This window comes from Apium graveolens, chromosome 10 (genome assembly GCF_009905375.1).
Source record: "Apium graveolens cultivar Ventura chromosome 10, ASM990537v1, whole genome shotgun sequence".
Taxonomy (NCBI): Eukaryota; Viridiplantae; Streptophyta; class Magnoliopsida; order Apiales; family Apiaceae; genus Apium; species Apium graveolens.
In genome coordinates, this window is record NC_133656.1 from 52,824,834 (window position 1) to 52,846,595 (window position 21,762).

The following is a 21,762-nucleotide window of genomic DNA, read 5'->3' on the forward strand; positions in this document are numbered from 1 at the left end:
CCCCAGGCATTTTCTTATACCTGAACTTTGAGATTATCTCGGCGGAAACAGAAGCTTTCTTAGCCATAATTACCCGGATCTGTTCTCTACCAGATGAATCCGGGTCACTCTCCTCTCCAGAAAAGTTTGGGTAGCAGTTATAGACTTTTCTAGCCCGCTCCTTGATCCGGACCATATACCTATTAAAATGAAGGTCAGTTAGCCTGGTCCCTATATATTTTAATTGTTTCACTAAGAGGTCCGGATCAAGTGTGTTATGTTAGTATTAGCATAACCTAATGATCCGGACCACCAATGCAAGTCCAACCCGGAAAAACATCAACGATCCGGATCATGTTAACTACAATCAACAAAAGCAAACCTCCATGGACCCGGATCTTAATGGCAAATACCCAGACCCGGATCCATAGCAACCGAAAGCTTAAAATTACCCATACCCGGATCAGAAACAACCAAAAACAGCTTAAAAAACCTAAGTCATATAATCCTACGAAAAACATCACCCGAACCGGACCCTATACCCTCGACCCGGATAAAAAACAAAACCATAACACACAAACAGTCATTTTGAGAATCAAAAGGCAAAATATATGAGTTTTATACATACATACATACATACAAACATTTCTTTCAAGAACACGAAGAACACCATCAAAAAACCCAGAAAAGTCGAGAACAAAAACAATATTTTCGCACAAAAGCATGGCAAAAAACCCCAAAAGCTACAGATCCAAGCAAAAGAAACCACAAAATAAAACAACAGAGGCCGATTTGGACCTAAAAGCCACGATGACAAGCAGAACTCGAACATGCATCAATTCAAAGAAAAAGCACAAAACCGAAAATGAAAAGGTAAGAAGTAGGTGCTTACAGATTAGTCGAAGACGAGGGCAAGGGAAGACCGAACAACAACGAAAAATCAACCAGCAAAAAACCCAAAGCTCCGAAAGATTTCCGAGGAAATTAAGAGAGAAATGAGAAAGAAGAAACGGCTGTTCGTCTTTGGGAGAGAATAAAAAAGAAAACAAAGGAGGGGCTCAGCCTTTTATAGGCACAAGAGGACATAAGCAGTCCCTGCCACATGGCAGAGCAGGATTGGAAGAAAAAGCAGTTACAAAAAAAAGGGGAAGAAAGAAAAATACATATATATGTGTAATTACACACATATAAATGCGAATTAAACCCCATAATCATTATGGGGCGGATTTCTAGGAGGACAACTGCAAAAAATTCAAATTCATGGGGGGAATTAACCAAAAAATGTTACAAATCAAAAACTTTTCAAATTCCCCACTACCCGGACCAAGAGCCCTAATCCGGATCTTCATATATTACTACTGGTACGGATTGGCCACAACCAGGAGCAGAAAATTTTCTGAACCAACTACTCTACCTTAATCCGGACTGGCACCTAACACCCATATCCAGATTGAGGGGCAACCAGGAGCAGAAATTTTTCTAAGGCATCAACCATCCTACCTTAATCCGGATTGGCATCTACTACACCAGATCCGGATTGGGGGGCAACCAGGAGCAGAAATTTTTCTCTGAAGCAACTATTCTACCTCAATCCGGATTGGCATCCACTATACCAGATCCGGATTGGGGGGCAACCAGGAGCAGAATTTTCTCTGAAGCAACTATTCTACCTCAATCCGGATTGGTATCCATTACACCATATCCGGATTGGGGGGCAACCAGGAGCGCAAATTTTTCTACCAAGGCAACTATGTGTAATTCTACTCTACTCCCTCATCCAGAAAATCTGCATAAGGGAGTGGGGGGCAAATGATAGGTTATAAGAGACCCGGCTAGGATTCAACTCGGATCTAAAGGATACCAGGCTCGATCGATGGACCGAGACCCCCCTCTCCCAGAACAATCAAATGGAGAGACCAGGCCCGGGCCCATCCCATGACCCGGATCCGGATCTGGACTCAGACCGCCATGAGCGGGGTCCCAACAAACACATGCACATCCTACAACCCGCCAAGGAGGGGTACGTGGGCACGTGACTATGACAACTGTCAACAACCAAAACTCCAGACAAACACGGCGCGTGTCAGAGGCCGTTGGGACACTCTGGAGGTGGTCCTCCCCTTGACACGTGTAAGCAATCCGCCCAAGCCAGGCGTCCTCCGCTCCCAAGATCCAACGGCCCAGATTTAGAGATAACTACCCCTAAACCCTACCTTGAGGCTATATATACCCCTAAGACTGAAGGATTTAGGGGTTGGAAAATATTTTTTACTCTTACACTAGGTTTAGAGGTTGGAAAATATTTTTACTCTTACACTCACACACAGCAACCTTTAAGTTACATAAACATATATACCTTCGTCTTCTCCGAAGTCGCAAAACCCCCCTTCGGTTGTTGTTCAGCAACCTTTTAAGTTACATAAACATATATACCTTCATCTTCTCCGAAGTCGCAAAACCCCCCTTCGGTTGTTGTTTTGCAGGCGCCCAACCAGCAGCTACACCTCACCCCCGCATACAAGGTCCAGAAACGCCGTCGGACGGAGCCGCCCGCTCACCGGAGTTAACTACTACTACTAGTGCCGCTCCAATTTATATTTTGTACAAGCTCACCAAACCTGTCTCTCTAATTAAGCCTGCTCTCATTGTTTGGTAATCATCTCCCACCAAATTGTATTTTCAATCCCTTGTATGTATTTGTTAGCATTGAATGATTAATTAATTACATATGTTGATTGTATCCTACGACTCATCCAGATTTTGAGTTAGTTAGTGATGTCGGGTTTAAGTCAGGACCACAAACAAGCTGCTGTTGGTATAAATGAGATTGATGAGCTCGAAAATAGGATTCGTAGTGGTGTTGGTTTAGATAAAGAGATGTCTCCGCTTTCTGGAACCTCTATTCATCGTTCGGCTTCTAGGCCGCAGCTTGATCTTAGTGGTGCTGCTATTCAAGGCAATTTCGAAGAGAAGGATCCTACTATTCTTTTGCCTAATCAATCCCATGATATTTCTCATCTCGCGTTGGATATTGGAGGTTGTTGTCCTTTTTTTTTATTTTATTTTATTTCAGTGTTTGTTGCTTTTAGTTTGATTACGAATTATAAGGTTTAGAGTAGGATACATGGTAATGTACTGTATGCTCTTTTTTTGTTGGAAGGAATGGAATTGATACTTGTCAACAAAATTAATGTTACAAGATGATGTAAGAGGGGAGAATTATAAATATGAGAGAGTGTGAGAATGTTCCGTGAAGAGAATGGGGCAGGAAAGCTGGAAATGCGATTTTTTGTTTCTACATTGGCAGTTTTTGTAGTTTTGGATAGCAGAAAGATTCAAAATTTTAGATAGTTACCCCTAAAATGGTACCTAATTTATTTTATTCCCACTCAATTGCATGTAGATGGCATTATGGCTTATGATTATTTTTCTTTCTATAATTGCAAGTGCAATAAACAGCTAAGTGTGATTACAACTGAATGATTTTATGATTTTAATTCCAGGATCTCTTATAAAGCTAGTTTATTTTTCGAGACATGAGGATCGTTTAGTGAATAACATGAGGAAGAAGTCGGCCAAGGAAATATTCGGCCTTCCCTCCAGTAACAGGAGGAGCTATCCTATACTTGGAGGTAGACTTCATTTTGTCAAATTTGAGACGAACAAGATGAATGAGTGTTTAGATTTTATTCACTCAAAGCAACTTCATCGTAATGGTAATTTGTTTTCTCCATCTTACCTGCCCTTTAGCCATTGAAGTTTAGATTTTCATAGCATATTGAGTTGGAATTGTATTATCCATCTTTATACTTCTATTTGCAAACAAATGACATGTTCTAGCATTGAGTGTGGTGCTATCTTTGACAGGAAAGGATTCACATAGCTGGCAATCTGAGGTCCAAAACCAAAACAATACCAACACAGTAATTAAGGTGACCAAATGCTATTTAAAAATATTTTGATCTTTTTAGCTATAATACTATTTAACTAATGACAAAATATTATAGTATTATGTTCTTTCACATATTTTTTTGGAACCTTTGGAGGGACAAGTTGATATATTCATTTTTGTCAAAGTAGACAACAAATTGATAATGGTTAGTGAAGATACACAAATTTTTTTGCTTCCCTTCTGCTGCACTTGAAACAGAACTTATGGCTTATAGAGTTTCCCTCATTCGTCACCCTCGGCCTTTTTTTTGTTGAATGAATCAACCATGATATTGATAATATTCATGAGCTACGGATGTAAACTCTGTACAACTGTAAGTGGAGATTTTCAAAACTATTAGGTAGACATATTGATTTTGCTAAAAAGTTGTATTATTTTAAATTAGGGTCATTATCTAGGAAATGATAAGTGCCATTTTGTAACATAATTTATTTAGGTAATTGCTGACTGCATTCTTCCAATACAATAAACGAAGTAGAAGAGTTTCTTTTTAAATGGAATTTTTTTTTCTTTGGGGGCAGGGGGGTGGGTAGTGGGGTAACAGATACATTTCTCACATGAGAAGAGTATAATCTGAAGTAGATCTCCTGGATAGATGGAGTCTAACTAGCATATTCCACCTTGCTTCAGTTCTGCAACTTATTGCTTGCTACATCAGTAAAATTTTGAACTGTGTCATTTTCCAGAATGAAAAGGAATGAGTAGAATACACAATTAATCTTGCAATTCAAAATAAGTTTTAATTAGGTTGGTGGAACCATATTAATGTTTACTATCGTCTCTCCCTAAAGTTGTACTTTCACTTGACAGCTTAATTGGAAATATAAGATGACCTTCACTGGTGCCTAGACTAATCATCTGACCTATATGTGACAAACTATTATTTAGCACAAAATATGATCATGTTATTGTTATTTTATTTTAGTATAATTTAACGCTGGTGCTCATTGTTGTATGGTTTCCTTCTATAGAGTGTTCCCTTCTACAATATGAGTGCATGTATGTATTAATTACTTAGATATTGTAAGAAGGCTACAGGAGGTGGAGCATTCAAATTTGCTGATCTCTTTAAAGAGAAGCTTGGTGTTAGTATAGACAAAGGAGATGAAATGGATTGCCTTGTGGGGGGTGCAAACTTCTTGCTCAAGGTTGATTGTAAACTACTGTTCATAATTCATTTGGTTTTAAATGTTTTTAATACTGCATGTTTCATGTAATGCATGTATAAGCAAATTAGCTTCTTGGTGGACACTGGACAAGCTCTTCTTTCTATTGCGTTCATCATATTTTGTCATTATTAGACTGTTGAATTCGCACTCATCAAAAAAATTGGAAGGACACACACACACACATACTCAACAGTAATTGATAATGTGGGGAATAATATAAATTTCATATTGTATCATGCTTTTCTTTTGAGTAAGTTCTATCACACGGGATGTGTACAAATGAATTACAATAAGTAAAGCCAAAGGAAATAATCACAACATATATGTAGGGATTGGCAGTGTAAGTGGATACTGGTATACAGTATGTAATACACCTTCCTTGTAAATCAAATGACACATTTGTGATATGACTTTTAAAGTCAATTAGACTTGTCCTCAAAGTTAATTCATTTATTATAAATTTCATTAGTTTAATAATTATTATTGGTAGAGTGAAGCTCAAAATGGTAGATGTATGTTATCTTTCTGATACTATTTTATAAAAAAATTAGTTTCTTTTAGTAAATTTGGATAGGTACTGCTCCTGGATTCTACAAGTTAGTTAAGCTTCTTCTGTTTACTAATTTTTTTAATACTGACTATTTCTTAAGTAGGCTATTCGACATGAAGCTTTCACACACTTGGAGGGGCATAAGGAATTTGTGCAAATTGACCACAATGATTTGTTCCCTTATCTTTTGGTCAATGTTGGATCTGGTGTTAGTATGATAAAGGTACAACTGCTTTTACTTTCAAATATTTTTGTTTGAAAGTTTGTTTTCTCTCATATATTATTGTTGTAATGTTTGATTGTTGATAGATACTAAATACAGGTCGATGAGGATGGGAAATTTCAGCGTGTTAGTGGAACAAATGTTGGTGGTGGTACATATTGGGGCTTGGGAAGCCTGCTGACGAAGTGCAAGAGGTCTGTTGCTCTCCTGATCAAAATAATACCTCCTCTTCTAACTGAATAACCTGTTCTTTGACGGTTTAAATGTAGTTTTGATGAACTTCTGGAGTTAAGCCAGCGTGGGGATAACAGCACTATAGACATGCTTGTTGGTGACATTTATGGCGGTATGGATTACTCCAAGGTATGAGTTTGTCGTCTATTTTAGATTTTTCCCATCCATCTCTACTATCTATACATGCTTTAGGTTGCTGATGGCAGAAACTGTAAGGTGAATGCTCTACGTTTAAGATTTTGTATTGAAAGAGTTGTTGTTTCGTTGGCATTTCCTGTGCTACTGTCACATGCATGTCTTGTCTTCTCAGTTATGTCATATACTTAATAACTTCAATCTTACAGATAGGCTTATCAGCATCGACAATTGCCTCTAGTTTTGGCAAAACAATATCTGAAAACAAGGAGCTCGAAGATTATAGACCAGAAGACATTTCTTTATCTCTCTTGAGAATGATTTCATATAACATTGGACAGGTTGGTTTTGTGATGATAATTGCTAATGCATATTTCCAAGTTGATTTTATGTATCAATATTTTGTAACAGAAATGATTGGAACACACTGCCGTTTTGTTGGGGTAGTGAAACTGAGAAGTATGTTTTACTCTCTTGGTTTCAATAGCAGAACTTGCATTGATTGTAGTATATTGCTTCTTTCTTCAATTTTATTGGTTGGGCAATAACAGTTTGCTGATATACTAGGGGTGATCCTAAACTACTTACAGTTAAAGCCAAGTTCCTTACAGCAATAGCAAAAGATAGTACAGTAATAGACTAATTGGAAATTTTAATAGCAAAAGTTAGTACAGTTCTATTAGGACTAAATGGAATTTTCAGAAAACAGTTCATAAGTGTCAATATTTATTATTATTGCAGGGTTCATCAATAATTACATGTGAAAGCTTCCGTAAAATTCCTGCATTGACCGGTTCTAGATTAGTATGCTAACTAGGCAAAAAAAAGAATCATGTGATAGAGGCCGTCTTTATTCTTTTTATTTGATCAGCAAAGGGAAAAAGGTGCATAAAAAGTAATTCAAACATAGCACCTCACATAAAAGTCTGAAACCGCCATCACTTGTCCTCAGGTGTAGACCTAGCTTTGCATAGCTGCTTATGTATTTAACCTAAGCACAACATGACTCATCTCACTTGGTAGATCTTAAGTTTCACTGAGATGGTAATTGCGATAAATATAGTAATATTGTAATAACGACTTGTTTTAGAGAAGCGAGAGAACGTTCTAGTCACCATGTAAGCGAAAGAGACAAATAACAGTAACTTTCACTATTAGTGTTCGCGTGGTTTATACGGTTCAACGCTCAACTGTGACTTTTGTTCGGTGTGTCATTTAAAAATATATAACCGGGCAATTAAATTCTAATTAGATAAAAATTGGAATATACCCCTTTGTTTGATTTCTGTTATATATATTAAAAACTAGCTGTATAACCAGTGCGAGGCACGGGCATGATCTAATATCAAGTCATCAACTATTATAAAATTTGTATACATACTTGTGAAATGGAATATATTTCCTGTAACAATGAGTTATTTTCGTTTGTGTAAAGTGACATTTGCTCTAAGAATGAGTTTCAGCGGTCTGTGTATTTTATAGCTCTGTGTATTTTATAGCTGGTTCAAGGCACGGAACTCATATGTTAATGAAATGTGTACATGTTAAATACTTAAAATATATGTTGGGGTGTGAGATGCACTTTCTTTCAATTTTTTATCGAACATCTAATAGACTATCTTCGTAAAAGATGTACTTGAAATTGTTTAAATATTTTAAGTTTTATAATTGCTTCCGTATAGCGTGAAAATTCATTATTTGACAAGATCATGTTGATTGATAACGAAGAAATTTAGGTCATTTGTATTAGTTGCCTTAATATCTTATATGTATGTATGCATGCATACATATATTTGAATGTTAAATGTGCGAAAATGAGTTATACGATAAATAATTTGACATAATTATATGTTGTGAATTTATAATCCAAGTGTTATACCTATATAAATAAATAAGAACACGTAATTGTTTTTCGTTCGAATTTAAGTTTCTTATATTGTAATTGTAATAATTAAAATATGACATACGACATATTAAATGCCATAACAACAAATATGTAAAATCATAATAAATTAGAAATTTAGTCTATACTAATAAATATAGGTGAGAAATACATTTATAATTATAAGTTGTTAATATACAATAATACAACGTAGTAAAAAATATTATAAATATTACTCCCTCCATCCCTCCCAATTGTTATCGTTTATGAGAGAGTGTCCGGCACACACTTTAAGATGAATAAAAATTATAGTTCAATAACTTTTTTTTAAAATTTCTTTTTCTGAATAAAAATCTAAACATTTTATTATTTATTCAGAAAAAGAATTCTTTAAAAAAAGTTATAAAACTATACTTTTTATTCACCTTAACATGCGTGTTGAACACTCTTTTAGAAATGATAACAGTTGGGAGGGACTGAGGGAGTAATAATTATTGAGATAGATGTAATTAATATATGTTGTTAAATTTGTTTTTTATTAAGACATATGAGGGATAACTTAGTAATTTCAAATGAATAAATTGTCTAAAGGAACCCCCTAATTGCTCTATTATATATATAATAGATAATAGATAGATGACAAATATGTACTCATTCAGTCGCATCCAACATTGCATTTGGTGTTGTACATTTTTTTGTTTAAGGATGGCCTTGCCCATCTTCATTAACCCCAAAGCTGCCTAAAATATTCTGTGTTAGTTGATTACAGTGCACTTATTGCCATTCTCACTTTTGTAGATAGCTTATTTAAATGCGCTGAGATTTGGTCTCAAGAGGATATTTTTCGGAGGATTTTTCATTAGAGGCCACGCTTACACTATGGATACAATCTCATTTGCAGTGCAATTTTGGTAAGCTCAGAGAATGAAATGACTTTATCTAGACTAGGTTAGAAAATATAAGGTTCTTCTAACATAAATATATTAACTAATATATTTGTGTTATAAGAACCTTATGCTAAATTTCTAGTGTTTTTCCGCTTTTCTTTTATCATATAATTTGAGAACTTCTGTCTCTATGTTACTTTAGTACTTGCATTTTCTCAAATGATCTATTATTATAATTTAATTTCAAACCTATTTGCTAAGAAACTCATCTAGGCCATTTAGCCAACATCCAAGTGCATCTTCTAGAAGTTTTGGTGGAGTTGGTCAAAAGTTTATGAAGGCAGTTAACATATTTTTAGTCGTAGTTGTTCATGCATTGGGGCATAGATGGACGAAACAATATGGGATGTTTATATTAGGAACATGTTTCCCTTTGCCTAAACGGAAGTACTTCACATGAAAAGTGATGTTTAATTAAATATATTAGTTGTTATAAAAGGCTGTATATCCGGTAAATATGTACATGTAACGTAAAATATTACTATATGCCAGAAAAACATGAAGAAGAGAAAGAATGAAGATGAACAAATGATAGTAAAAGAGAGGATTTATGTCAATATTGTAATTGGGTGTATATGTAATTAATATTGTTTGACCAAGTGGCATACAGGGTGGAAAAAACTAAGCTGAGGGAACACCTTTTTATTGTTCAGTTTAGAAGTCAAGAAATAAGTGTTTATTTATCTTCGGTTTTCTGTGGTGTGCCCATGGGCACACAATAAGGAGTTGGGTGTCAAATTTTGATTGATTGTCTTTAAATAAATATGATAGACCCCCCTGTATGCACAAAAATCTCAACCAATAAATAACACCCAACTCATACAATAATCATTGTTAGAGTGTGCCCACGGGCACACACTAGACAAACCCATTTATCTTTACCATACATTTTAAAATTCAATATTGACTTGGAAGCAGGTTTGACCAGCTTGTTGAATCAATTGGACTTGTAATAATTTTTAGCAGAAAAAAAGTATTTCCTAAAAAATTGTTTCTTTCATTTATGTATTGTATTTCACCAAAGAAAAATTCCTCATCTAGTTTTAATAAAAAAGTATTACTCTTACAAAACTTTTTTATGTTTTTTCGGATTGTAAGGACTAGAAGTGCTACTGATAATAATGTAACTATACCAAGCATGTTCTTGGTCCATTGTCCGCACCACACTAGCTACAGGAGTCATTTCCCTGATTTCCTATATACGAAGGCCATTTTAAGTGTTTATTATGTTGTCTAGGTCTAAGGGAGAGGCAAAAGCAATGTTCTTACGCCATGAAGGATTTTTGGGAGCTTTAGGTGCATTTATGAGCAATGAAAAGCATGGGCTGGATGACTTGATGGTCCATCAGTTGGTAGAAAGGTTCCCTATGGGTGCACCATACATTGGAGGAAAGATTCATGGTCCGCCACTAGGAGATCTGAATGAAAAGGCAAGTACAATAACTTTGTTCATCTATTATCTGCACCAAACTTTTTTTCTTCTTTAACTTAAAGATCTAGTTTGATAGTCATGCTGCTTAAAGTATATATATGATGTTTTCTTTTATAGTCATTGAAAGTTTTTTTTGTATAGTATGACAACGTTTGTTACACGCTGTTCATTTACCTTGTATGTTACTCCCTCCGTTCAACTTGATTCTTTACATACTTTTTTCTCATGCTTGACACACATTTTAAGGCTACTATAAAATATAATTCTATAATTTATTTTTAGAATTTTCATTTCTGTATAAAAGTTTAAATATTATATTTTTATTTAAAAGAAAAAAAAATTTAAAATTATTTATGAACCATGTTTTACGGGAGTCTTAAAATGCGTGCCGAAGGGAGTACATACTATTATGCTCTGAGTGTTTTACATCAATGAAATTGCAGAGCCTTGTGTAAATGGAATTTAGTATTCAAAGCATTTATTTTTTCTTTTCTAACCTGAATAACAACAGTTAACTCTTTTAGAAAATTATAATGAATGCAAGCTTATCATTGTGTGTTCATAGTTTAACAAAACGCACATAAAGACTGCAAATATTTTATCATTTGCCCGCATAGGCTGGCTCAGTTGGTTAAAGATCCTCTTGGTCAAAGGTTCGAATCCCACGGGAGGAGAATTTATGATTATGCCTCCTGAGCCGGAGTCTGTCGCTTAAATGCGGTTTACCTTGGTTCACGTGGTTTGCAGGCTATTGTGTGAGCCCGTGGGTTTACCCGGTGCGCACCCGAAGAGTAGCGGCTGTGGGTTCCCTACGATAAAAAAAAAGACTGCAAATATTGAATTATAAATTTGTAAATTTATGCAGCCTGCTAACCACGATATAGAGTGTTCCTGTCGAAAACAGCCAAAAATATGAGCTTTTAAGAATGTAATGTGCTTGAAAGTAGAAAGGGGTAAAAAGCTTGTCTGAATATATCCTGTTATAGCGCCCTTACATTTAAGTAGTCATGAAAATAGACGACAGCTCAGGTTAGCTACAAAAGTAAAAGGCTTAGATTCCTTAAAAATGAAGCATGCAAGTGACAAAAATTAGATAAATTCCAATAGTATTTCGTTCCTTGGTGCAAGTTAATATAACCATTAGAAACTTGTTTCAGAGGGCAAGGTACCTTATATGTCCATGCACTTTTGCCTTATTCACATATGCATGTCAAAGTTGTATCAACTTTTCATCTTTGCTTGAGTATTAATTTGGAACTCGAAACTGGTGGTTTATTGTAGATATGTTTACAATGTATTTATCCATTTGTATGTGGTTGAAGGAAAAGTAAAATACATAAGTAGTTGTATACCAAAGCTTATTAGCTTTGCTACTTCTGCACCTCATTCCAGTTATTAGAAACTAGAAGTCATGCCAGTGCATGACAAACAGCGAATGTAATCAATTGCAGATATCATGGATGGAAAAATTTGTGCAGAAGGGAACTGAAATCACTGCTCCCGTTCCAATGGCTCCACCAGGAACCACTGGGCTTGGTGGCTTTGAAGTTCCATCATCAAAAGGCGATAGTCTGCGTTCAGATGCTAGTAATTTAAATGTTGGTGTTCTCCATCTTGTGCCAACATTGGAGGTGTTTCCGTTATTGGCCAACTTAAAAACGTATGAAATTTATAATTGGGTATATTTGTGGTCATTACTTATTACTTAGTTGATATATTTTTTAGGTTGGTTATACTATTTCTATGTAAGTAGCTTCTTGTTTGGTCAGTAACTTAGGGGGTCATATCGGTGATTTTCCTGCTGTACATGCTTTTCAATTCACCATGTCTGATATTGTCTTTTCTTCCCTATTGTTCCCTTTTCTTTAATTTTGATTTCTGAGCAGCATGCAAACTATATTATATTAGCAAAAGTGTTGATAATTTTTTTTTTCAGTTATTGAAATGCTGACTTGTTGTAGAGTTCTCTTAGCATAATAATTTGTTCACTGTTTAATCTACAGATATGAGCCGAACACTATAGACCTCTCGGATCACGGTGAGCTAGAGTGAGTTGCAATTTATTTTATTTCTCTACATAGGTTACCAGTTATTATTATGAACAAACAAATATGGTATTATCTGAGCTTATATACAGCACATTTTTCTGCAGTTATTGGTTCACTGTGCTCTCTGCGCATTTACAAGACCTCGTTGATACGGTAAATCTTAATAATTAGAATATATGCATTTTCTATTTTCCCAATATTTCTCAGACATCCCATTCCGTGCTAACTCTTTTCTTCTTCTGAACAAACATTAATTGGAATGATAGCAGCTTCATCTAATCATTTATCCTTGTAACTCTTCGGTACTGATTTGTATGAGATATGGTTTTATTCTCAGTAAACTACTTTGGGTTATTTATTGTATAAAATCATACATTATGTTGTCTTCTTTTTTAATCAGCATATGTTTATTCGATAACCGTGGTCTCTATTTCTGCAGGCAGTGGCAAGCGAAGGGGGTACTGAAGATGCAAAAAGAAGGGGTGATGCGTTTGCTCGTGCTTTTTCCGCCCACCTGGCCAGGTATTATAACACAATTATAGATGTATTCACTTTTGAGCTTAAGCAACAAACATCCTAGTAATAACGGCCTACTGAAAACAATTCAGGACATCTTCAAGGATAATTTAGGGCCCTATTTATTGTATCTACAAAGTTTTAACACTTTTCCTGATGATAACTTTCGATATAAGAAGGATGTAAATATCCAGTCTTCAAAGAGAATCTAGTTGAACAGCTTAGCATAAATTTCTTCTAATATTATATATATATATATATATATATATATATCTTGCATAAAGGACTCAACACCAGTGGTAGCTGGGCCATGAACTGAACCAAGTCAAGCTGAGACTTTTGAATCCATGCATAATAACATAACCTAAACTTATTATTGTTTTACATGTCATTTATGTAAAACCTTGGGGTAAAATCCTGGATTTTGCTATTACTTTTGGGTAGGAAAAAACTTAAATAATATTGTATTAACCTTGAAGTTCTACATGCTAGCTTGTGTTATATTGTAAAGCATTACTCCACTGCATCATCTTTTCTATTTCCGTTGTTATATTAGTCATGATATTTTGAATGAATAATCTAGATCTAATAAATTGTAAAAATCATAACCTTACAATCCTTTGTGAAATATGGCCTAACAAAGAATTTAGACAATTGAAAGCGATTTGTTGTGAAGTTTAATTTCCAATTTAGATTAGTCGCCTTTTGGCTAAGATGATAAGCTAACCAAGACTAAACCAAATACAGCCCTATTGGTTGCTGCAGAATGACACTGGACCTGAAGTTCAGATCAATTGATACAAATACAATCATGTTTAAGTAGGTTAAGGTTAACTGTTAGGAATGTATTTTGAAAATGAAGAAGCCAAGAGTAAACGTTGAAAATTGTGTGTACAGAACTTGTTAGGTACTAAAGTAATATGAACATCTTTTCTGAAGACAGATTTTAAAGTGCAGGGAAATATTTTTCTATATTAAGTTCTTAGAAATATGTTATGTCTCTCTAAATCAGGTTGATGGAGGAACCGGCTGCATATGGAAAGTTAGGACTTGCCAACCTTTTGGAAATGAGGGAAGAGTGCTTGAGGGAGTTTTATTTTTTTGATGCCTACAGAAGCATAAAACAGAGGTACTGGCTTATACAAATCTCATGTTTTAAGGCTCAGTTTGTTTTCCGGAAAATAACTTGATTTTGGGAAAAAAGAATCCCGGAATTTTTTTCTAGGAAAATATTTTCCCCAAAACATTTACCATTATTTAAAATGATGAGAAAATGTTTATTTTGGATAATGTTTCTCCTTCAGGAAAGGGGGAGTCATTTTCGAATAATTCACATCTTTTTCATATAAATTTCTCTCTCTTGGAAATACTCCCTCCGGTCCATTATATAAGGCATTTGACCTTTTCTGCACGTAATTTTAGATGTTTATATTTTTTAATTTTCAGAATAAAAATACTAATATTACCATAAATAATAATTTAAAAATTAATAATTTTAACTGTGGTCAAAGTACCTAAAGTTACATGCACAAAAGGTCAAATGCCTTATATAATGGACTGCAGGGAGTATTATATTTTCCTGAAGACTAAACTATCACAGGAAAATCTGGAAAATATTTTCTAAATAGTCAAACAAACACAGAGAAGACGGAAAATATTTCGAAAACCCAAACAAAAGCCGTAAAATCCAGAAATATTTTTTTTGAAAATATTTTCGAGGAAACAAATGGAGCCTTAATGTGTATGTTGTTTCTTCCGTTGTTGCAATGCAAGTGGTAGCTCCATGTGAGACCAAAGATACAGAGGTTTATTTGTGGTTTGAAAGTAAACATGCTTTCTGGTTTATCAAGTTATTCTGCCCAGGGGGTTGACATGAGATGCAGAGTTGTTGCAGTTTGCCACCTGCTAAGTGACTCACAGACCTGGTCTCATCTAATCATTATCAAATTTCTTTGTTTGTGACAGGGAAAATGAGGCATCACTTGCTGTTTTACCAGACCTTCTAATGGAGCTTGATGGTATGAATGAGGTACAGAGTGTTACAGATTCAGCCTGTCCTTGCCTTTTTGAAAGGGCAAGATAAGCCAGTTATCAATAATTATATAAATTTAGAATGTGACTAAAAACAACCAGGACACTCTGGAGTACCGAGTCTTGTGACAATATAAAAGTTATATCTTTTTTTCCCATAAAAAATATTATGGACAAGAAAGGTTGTAAAACTTACTTGATATTGATCGGATAATATGTTATTATTATTTTTTTTAGATTATTTGGTAAATGTTTTGTTATAAAGATCATATCATGTGAATCTTTTTCAGTATTATATGGCTGTCTGCTGTGTTCCAAATGTAGTTGCATGCTAATTACTCATTGGTTTAAAATCTTTGTAATCAGGAAAAAAGATTGCTTGTGCTAATAGAAGGTGTTCTTGCTGCAAACATCTTTGATTGGGGATCTCGGGCTTGTGTTGATCTCTATCATAAAGGAACAATCATTGAAATATATAGAATGAGTCGCGACAAGATGCAGAGACCTTGGCGGGCAAGTAGATAAAGCTGATAACTGATATGAACGTCCATTTTACCGAATTTTAAATTGCTTTATATGATTCAAATTTTATCGTATAAGTATGTACATGTACACATCATGGCTGGCATTCAGGAGCAGATTGGCCTTTTGATATTGGCTATAGTTCCAACTAGATAGATGGACCGAAATTACGACCCTGTTTTGCATGTTAATAAAGGCTATATTACAGTCTTAGTGTCCTCCAATGAACTTGATAATATGTTTGAATGCCTTCTTTTTCTGGACAGTTTGCCTATTAGTTTACCCATGAGTTGCTCAAGATATGGGTGGGGAGATTTATATGATACTATTATAGTTTCTACTGTTGTGTACCTATGTCATCCTGGCCAAGTTATTTTCGCTTGCATTCTTCCTTTTCTTCAACCTGCACTCCAAAGAATGGAGACCGTAAGCTTCAAGTCTGTTCTGTATATTTCATAGCTTGCACTACCCTCTGTTCTTATAATGGCCGTTGTTGGAAGAAATACAGATTTTGTAAAAACTACAGGAGCGTAACCAACTTTAGGAATAAAGGATTAATAAAACCTCCATTTAACAACTTAGCTTTTACAGACAATCTACGTGCCAGCATTTAAATTTACATTCGGATTGGCATTGCAAAAATGTTACTGCATTATCTTTATGAAGTAAATATGTGAAATAAACATGTCTTTCTCTTGTTGTTAGGTGGACGATTTTGATGTTTTCCAGGAGAGAATGTTAGGGACTGGTGACAAGAAGCCTCACGCACATAAAAGAGCACTACTCTTTGTGGATAATTCAGGTGCCGATATTGTTCTAGGAATGCTTCCACTGGCAAGAGAACTACTCCGACGTGGAACTGAAGTGAGATTATTATAATTTAAATGTTTTAAATATCTTATCAATGTCTTAGGAATCATTTTGGTGCTGACCTAGCTGGATTCAAGTGGCTAATGATGACTTTGATGAATACAATGGTTGATTTCAATTTGCCTTGCCATATAAAACATTCAGGGGTAGAATTAAGCAAATACCTTTTTGTAGGGAGTTCAAGGCAGCATAGCAGTTTTTGTCCTGCCCGCCACTGGTTCTGAATTCCAACATCATAGGAGCAACCTCAATTCATGCAGAATTTATGATCTTCACTTCTAGTGTACAATTATGATAGGGTCTGATGAATAATAAAATATTAAGAGATGTATAAACAACTGTCTTGTAAGTGGAATGCCTATAGCAGCTGAAATTTCTGCATACTGCTTACTACTAATAACATAAGTTCAACTTTCCTTGAGGATTGTTTCACTTATGAGTGTAATTTTACCACGTGTATAGACGAATTATTTTATATCTATATGTTAGTTTGATAGGCGGGGATCAAGACGTATTCTTCAAACACTGAACACTATACATCCAGTTCTGTAATAAGATTGCAAAAAAGTAGCTGACATGCATGGCAATTGTCTTTCTAATTCTGGGAAGTTTGTGAAGAATTTCATGCTGTTAAGATAATAGCTACTACTAGTGTAACAACTTTTGCAGTATTATCTGTCCATAGTGTCATAATTGAATAAACAATAAATTTATGTTTGCAGGTTGTTTTGGTTGCAAACTCCCTGCCCGCATTAAATGATGTTACTGCTCTGGAACTTCCTGAAATTGTAGCTGAGGCTGCTAAGGTGTGTGAAATAAATGGTTTGTAAGTCTACAATGTGTTTACGTTTAATGCAGATAATATAATATATGTTCGTTTAATTACTTTTCAGCCTACTCGGTCTGTTTTTCCTGTTACTTTTTGCTTAGGATGGATTGCTTTTCGTCTTCAGACTTTTTAGTTTAAGAAACTTGTAATTGTTACTGATAAATCAACGAATCACTGTTTAGGCAATATTTTGTAGCCCGTAATGTGTTCACAAATAAATCCTCAGATTATTTAGGTATTCATCAATTCATGGTATACAATTCTGATTAAAATTGAATATTACAATTATTTCAATAGTACTAAAACTTGGATATATCAACCGTTAAAACACGAGGAAATGAATGACAAACCAATTTTGATATCAAATATTTGTTAAATTGTTTAATACATTAAATTGTGCTTGATGGAAAGAGGTGATGAAGTTCCTAAAAGACCATGACAGGTCCATATTATCTGCATAAGCACATAGAAGCTCTACAAACCTTGTCATCTTAGATGTATGTGAAGCTTAGAACGCTATTATACACTATGTTCCACTAAAATTTTTGGATTATATGCCTCGATTCCTATTCTTCTTCTGGTATCACCTATAATGAGGAGCCAATCTCGTTTTCACAGCATTGTGACATTCTTCGACGAGCTGCAGTAGCAGGTGGCCTACTTGTGGATGCAATGGTTAGCAGCCAAGACAGCACTGCCGATAACTTATCTTCAGTTCCTTTGATGGTTGTTGAGAATGGATGCGGAAGCCCTTGCATAGACTTGCGACAGGTCAGCTCGGAGTTAGCTGCTGCAGCTAAAGATGCTGATTTGGTATGTTATAATTTTAATTTCTGCTTCAGAATTTTTTTTCTGAACCCACTTTGGCATTTTATGAAGTTCCAAGTGTTGTGGATAGAATATCGAGTCCTGTGTTGTGACTTGCAGATCATCCTTGAAGGAATGGGCCGTTCCCTGCATACCAACTATAATGCTATGTTTAACTGTGATGCTCTTAAGGTGAGTTCTGTTATGTGATAATAATGATCTAGAAAATTTTGATGTTTTCCTCATATTGATTAAAAGTTGAAATTACCTGGGACTCTATAAGAGTGTGTTTCTCCTATTCCTGACTTCTACTCAAAGGTCTGTGACCATGGCTATTATCATATTTGCCGCAATGGATTATATATAAGTCTTTATTGAAAATTCTCAAACTATACTGTCAGAAGAGATTTTTATCAAGTTTAGTACCCCAACTTCCGTTAAATGTAGATTGCATTCACAAGTCTACTTTCATGGTGCCATAGTAGTAAACATTTTAACAAGCAAACTAGCATGCTAACATGGAAGTTCTTTGTACTTGTTGTCAATATCAGTCCTTTAAACTCTTGTTACATTAGAAATTAATGTTTACAGCTTGCCATGGTGAAGAATCAGCGTTTGGCTGAGAAATTGATTAAAGGGGATATATACGACTGTGTCTGCAGATATGAACCTGCTAGCTGAAGCTTTTGTGTCATGAGTTTTGTTCTACATAGTTAGTCGAATTCTTATATGTTTTCACGCGGTTGACATTACGTGATGTTGTAACATTTAGATTGCAGTTTTCAGTTTTGAAAACCACGCCCTGTAACATTTCAGAAGCAATCCTTTCACTTTATTATTTGTTGGCCGCTTAGCTATAACCGACAGAAGACAAAATGGAACGAATAGTTGGCCATCAGTTCTTAGTTGAAGAAATGCTAGGTCTGTAATATTGACAGGGCTGCTAGATTTCTAATACCTTTGTATTTCGTTTAATGTTCATGTAACTGATTGCTAAACCGAGTAAAAGGAATGATTTATGAAAAGAAGATTTCGCTTAGTATTTAAAATCTTTGCTTTATCGTGTAATTTTTTTCAAAACATTACGCTGTTGAACTCGAGTATATATCATTTCAGCTTGTGGATCACAAAAACTATCATACTTTTCTGTTATGCATTGATTTATTTAATTATATTTAACTTGAATGCAAGATGTTCTTGTAAAAAATATTGAAAAATGGAATAGATATAGGGAAAACATAAAATTATCGTACTTAATGAAAATTATACCTGTAATTAAAAATATAAAGAATTATATCTGGTATAGATGAAGTCGACTTGTAGATATATATTAGATTCTCGACACATCTAACAGTTGGGCATTTGGTCTAGTGGTATGATTCTTGCTTTGGGTGCAAGAGGTCCCGAGTTCGATTCTCGGAATGCCCCTTTTTTGTTGTTGTGTATTAAATATAAAAACCATATAATTTAGTTCACATTAGATTTTATCAGAAATATCGATTGCATAATTCGAATCGAATGAAATGTTTTCAATATGGGTTATATGTTATAGTTATATAATAAATGGGTCATGTTAACCTTTAGGGCTATGAATTATAATTTATTACACCAAATTCATTTATTGCTATTTATCATTTCCAACAATATTTTATACTCCGTAAAGAGATGAATCATTTATATTATTCCAAAAATCATGACAGTTAACTTTTCTACAGAATATTTGTTGTACAGCTAAAAATAACACGAAGACTAAAATTGACATCCAATCAAATTGCACATTCATTAGCACCATTTTCATAAAATATAAAATAAGTTTCACCATAACTTAGAATAACTTAATAACTAACTGACATCCAATCAAAGTGCACATTCATTAGCACCATTTTCATAAAATACAAAATAAGTTTCACCATAACTTAAAATAACTTAATAACTAACTGACATCCAATCAAAGTGCACATTCATTAGCACCATTTTCATAAAATACAAAATAAGTTTTACCATAACTTAGAATAACTTAATACCTAACGGTAAATATGGGATTGAATCCAAGATACGGTAAATATGGGATTGAATCCAAGATTAGAGTTTGAACTTTTGTTTGTTGTGGAAGACATGCTTGAAGAGCCGCCATTATTTTTCTTTGTTCGGAACACCAACATTTAAGCAGGTATAAAGTTGGGATCTTAAAACAATCTGTGTGTAAAATTACTTGAAGAAAACTCAAAATTCTTGACGAAACAAATAAGCGATGTTAAAGAATACCTACTTGACGAAACTGCTCAAATTTGGGTGAGATGAAACAAACCTTTTAATAAAGGCATTTATAAAAAATCAGCACCAATTTTGATACTCACTATTTAGCAAAGCTATGAACGAACTACTGAACTTTAAAGCGATATGCCAAATACAAAAACTACACTAGTAGAGTTATTCACATTGTACTATTTAACAAGAAAATAAAATAACAAGTACAAAAAACACACCTTCATCAGCCATTTAAATGTTTGTATGGTTTCATTTTGAAGCAGTGCACTTCCGAATAAAATTATTTTGAAGCAGTTCACCTTATACGTTGTATCAAACACGACTACATCCCCGTAACTTTGAGCATGACACCAAAACACATTTTCTAGTCTCCTCGCATCATCCATGGTATAAGTTGGTGAAAATAAGGTTGTGATTGTGCTCCTTGATGAATTTTGTAACGTGTCATTCTTTTCGGAATATGTCATTAGTCCGTTTTAGTGGGCTCCGTTGGATTTCTAGGCAAGTTAAATAGAGAATTTGTAAAACTAACCCAGTTGAATAATCTTGCAAAAATAGGCCACTACCCCACTTCAAGTGGCATTGGACCAAACTATGCCACTTGAAATTTTCCCCTTTTTGTGCTTTCCTGTTGGTCGAATGGTCTATTAATAACATTCTAACAAGGTTTTTGACAGTATTACAAAGCATGACATAGTTTTATAATTTTATTTTTTTTTTACTTAATGTTGTAGTAAAAATACACTACTTTTATTTGATAAAAAAAATTAGGAAAAAAAATTAAAGAAACTATATTTATATGTACCCGAACATGCTTCCTTAGAAGGAAATGTGAACTATTATAAGGAAAAGTGATTTTTATATTTTTTGTAAATACAGTTATTTACTCCCAAATTTAAAAATTGTAACTTTATATAGTAATATTTTTATAGTACTTTGACAAAAAAAATCAAATGAAGAAAAAAAAATTATATGCGTGGATTTCTAGGCAAGTTGAACAGAGAATTTGTAAAACTAGCTCAGCTGAACATAATCTTGCAAAAACAGGCCACTACGCCACTTCAAGTGGCATTGGACCAAACTATGCCACTTGAAGTGGCGTAGTCTATATTTTTTTTGTTTTTCCTTTTTTGCGCTTTCCCTGCTGGTCGATTGGTCGATTATTAACATTCTAACAAGGTTTTTGGGAGCATTAAAAAGCATGACATATTCTTATAATTTTAATTTTTTTCGCTTAATGTTGTAGTAAAAGTACACTACTTTTATTTGATAAAAAAAAATTAGGGAAAAAAATTAAAGAAGCTATATTTATATGTACCCGAATATGTGATAAGTGGCATTTTATACCACTTAGAACGTCTTAAAATG

The 21,762-nt window shown here is 34.4% G+C and overlaps 1 protein-coding gene and 1 non-coding gene across 2 annotated transcripts; both read left to right on the forward strand.

Annotated features, from left to right (window-relative positions):
* The first annotated feature begins 2,354 nt into the window (after positions 1-2,354).
* Positions 2,355-19,175, forward strand: LOC141689523 (pantothenate kinase 2-like). Its single transcript, XM_074493846.1, has 23 exons — positions 2,355-2,631; positions 2,737-3,016; positions 3,483-3,695; positions 3,847-3,911; positions 4,963-5,079; positions 5,754-5,873; positions 5,973-6,067; positions 6,143-6,236; positions 6,452-6,583; positions 8,923-9,035; positions 10,309-10,501; positions 11,955-12,163; positions 12,507-12,551; positions 12,656-12,704; positions 12,991-13,073; positions 14,080-14,196; positions 15,033-15,096; positions 15,465-15,611; positions 16,326-16,484; positions 17,213-17,296; positions 17,938-18,132; positions 18,247-18,318; positions 18,718-19,175. The coding sequence occupies exons 2-23, from the start codon at positions 2,755-2,757 to the stop codon at positions 18,805-18,807; spliced, it is 2,718 nt and encodes a 905-aa protein (XP_074349947.1). The 5' UTR covers positions 2,355-2,631; positions 2,737-2,754; the 3' UTR covers positions 18,808-19,175.
* Positions 19,176-19,482: 307 nt separating this feature from the next.
* TRNAP-UGG (transfer RNA proline (anticodon UGG)) lies at positions 19,483-19,554 on the forward strand. Its single transcript has one exon. It is a non-coding gene; the product is annotated as a tRNA-Pro (tRNA).
* Positions 19,555-21,762: the final 2,208 nt, after the last annotated feature.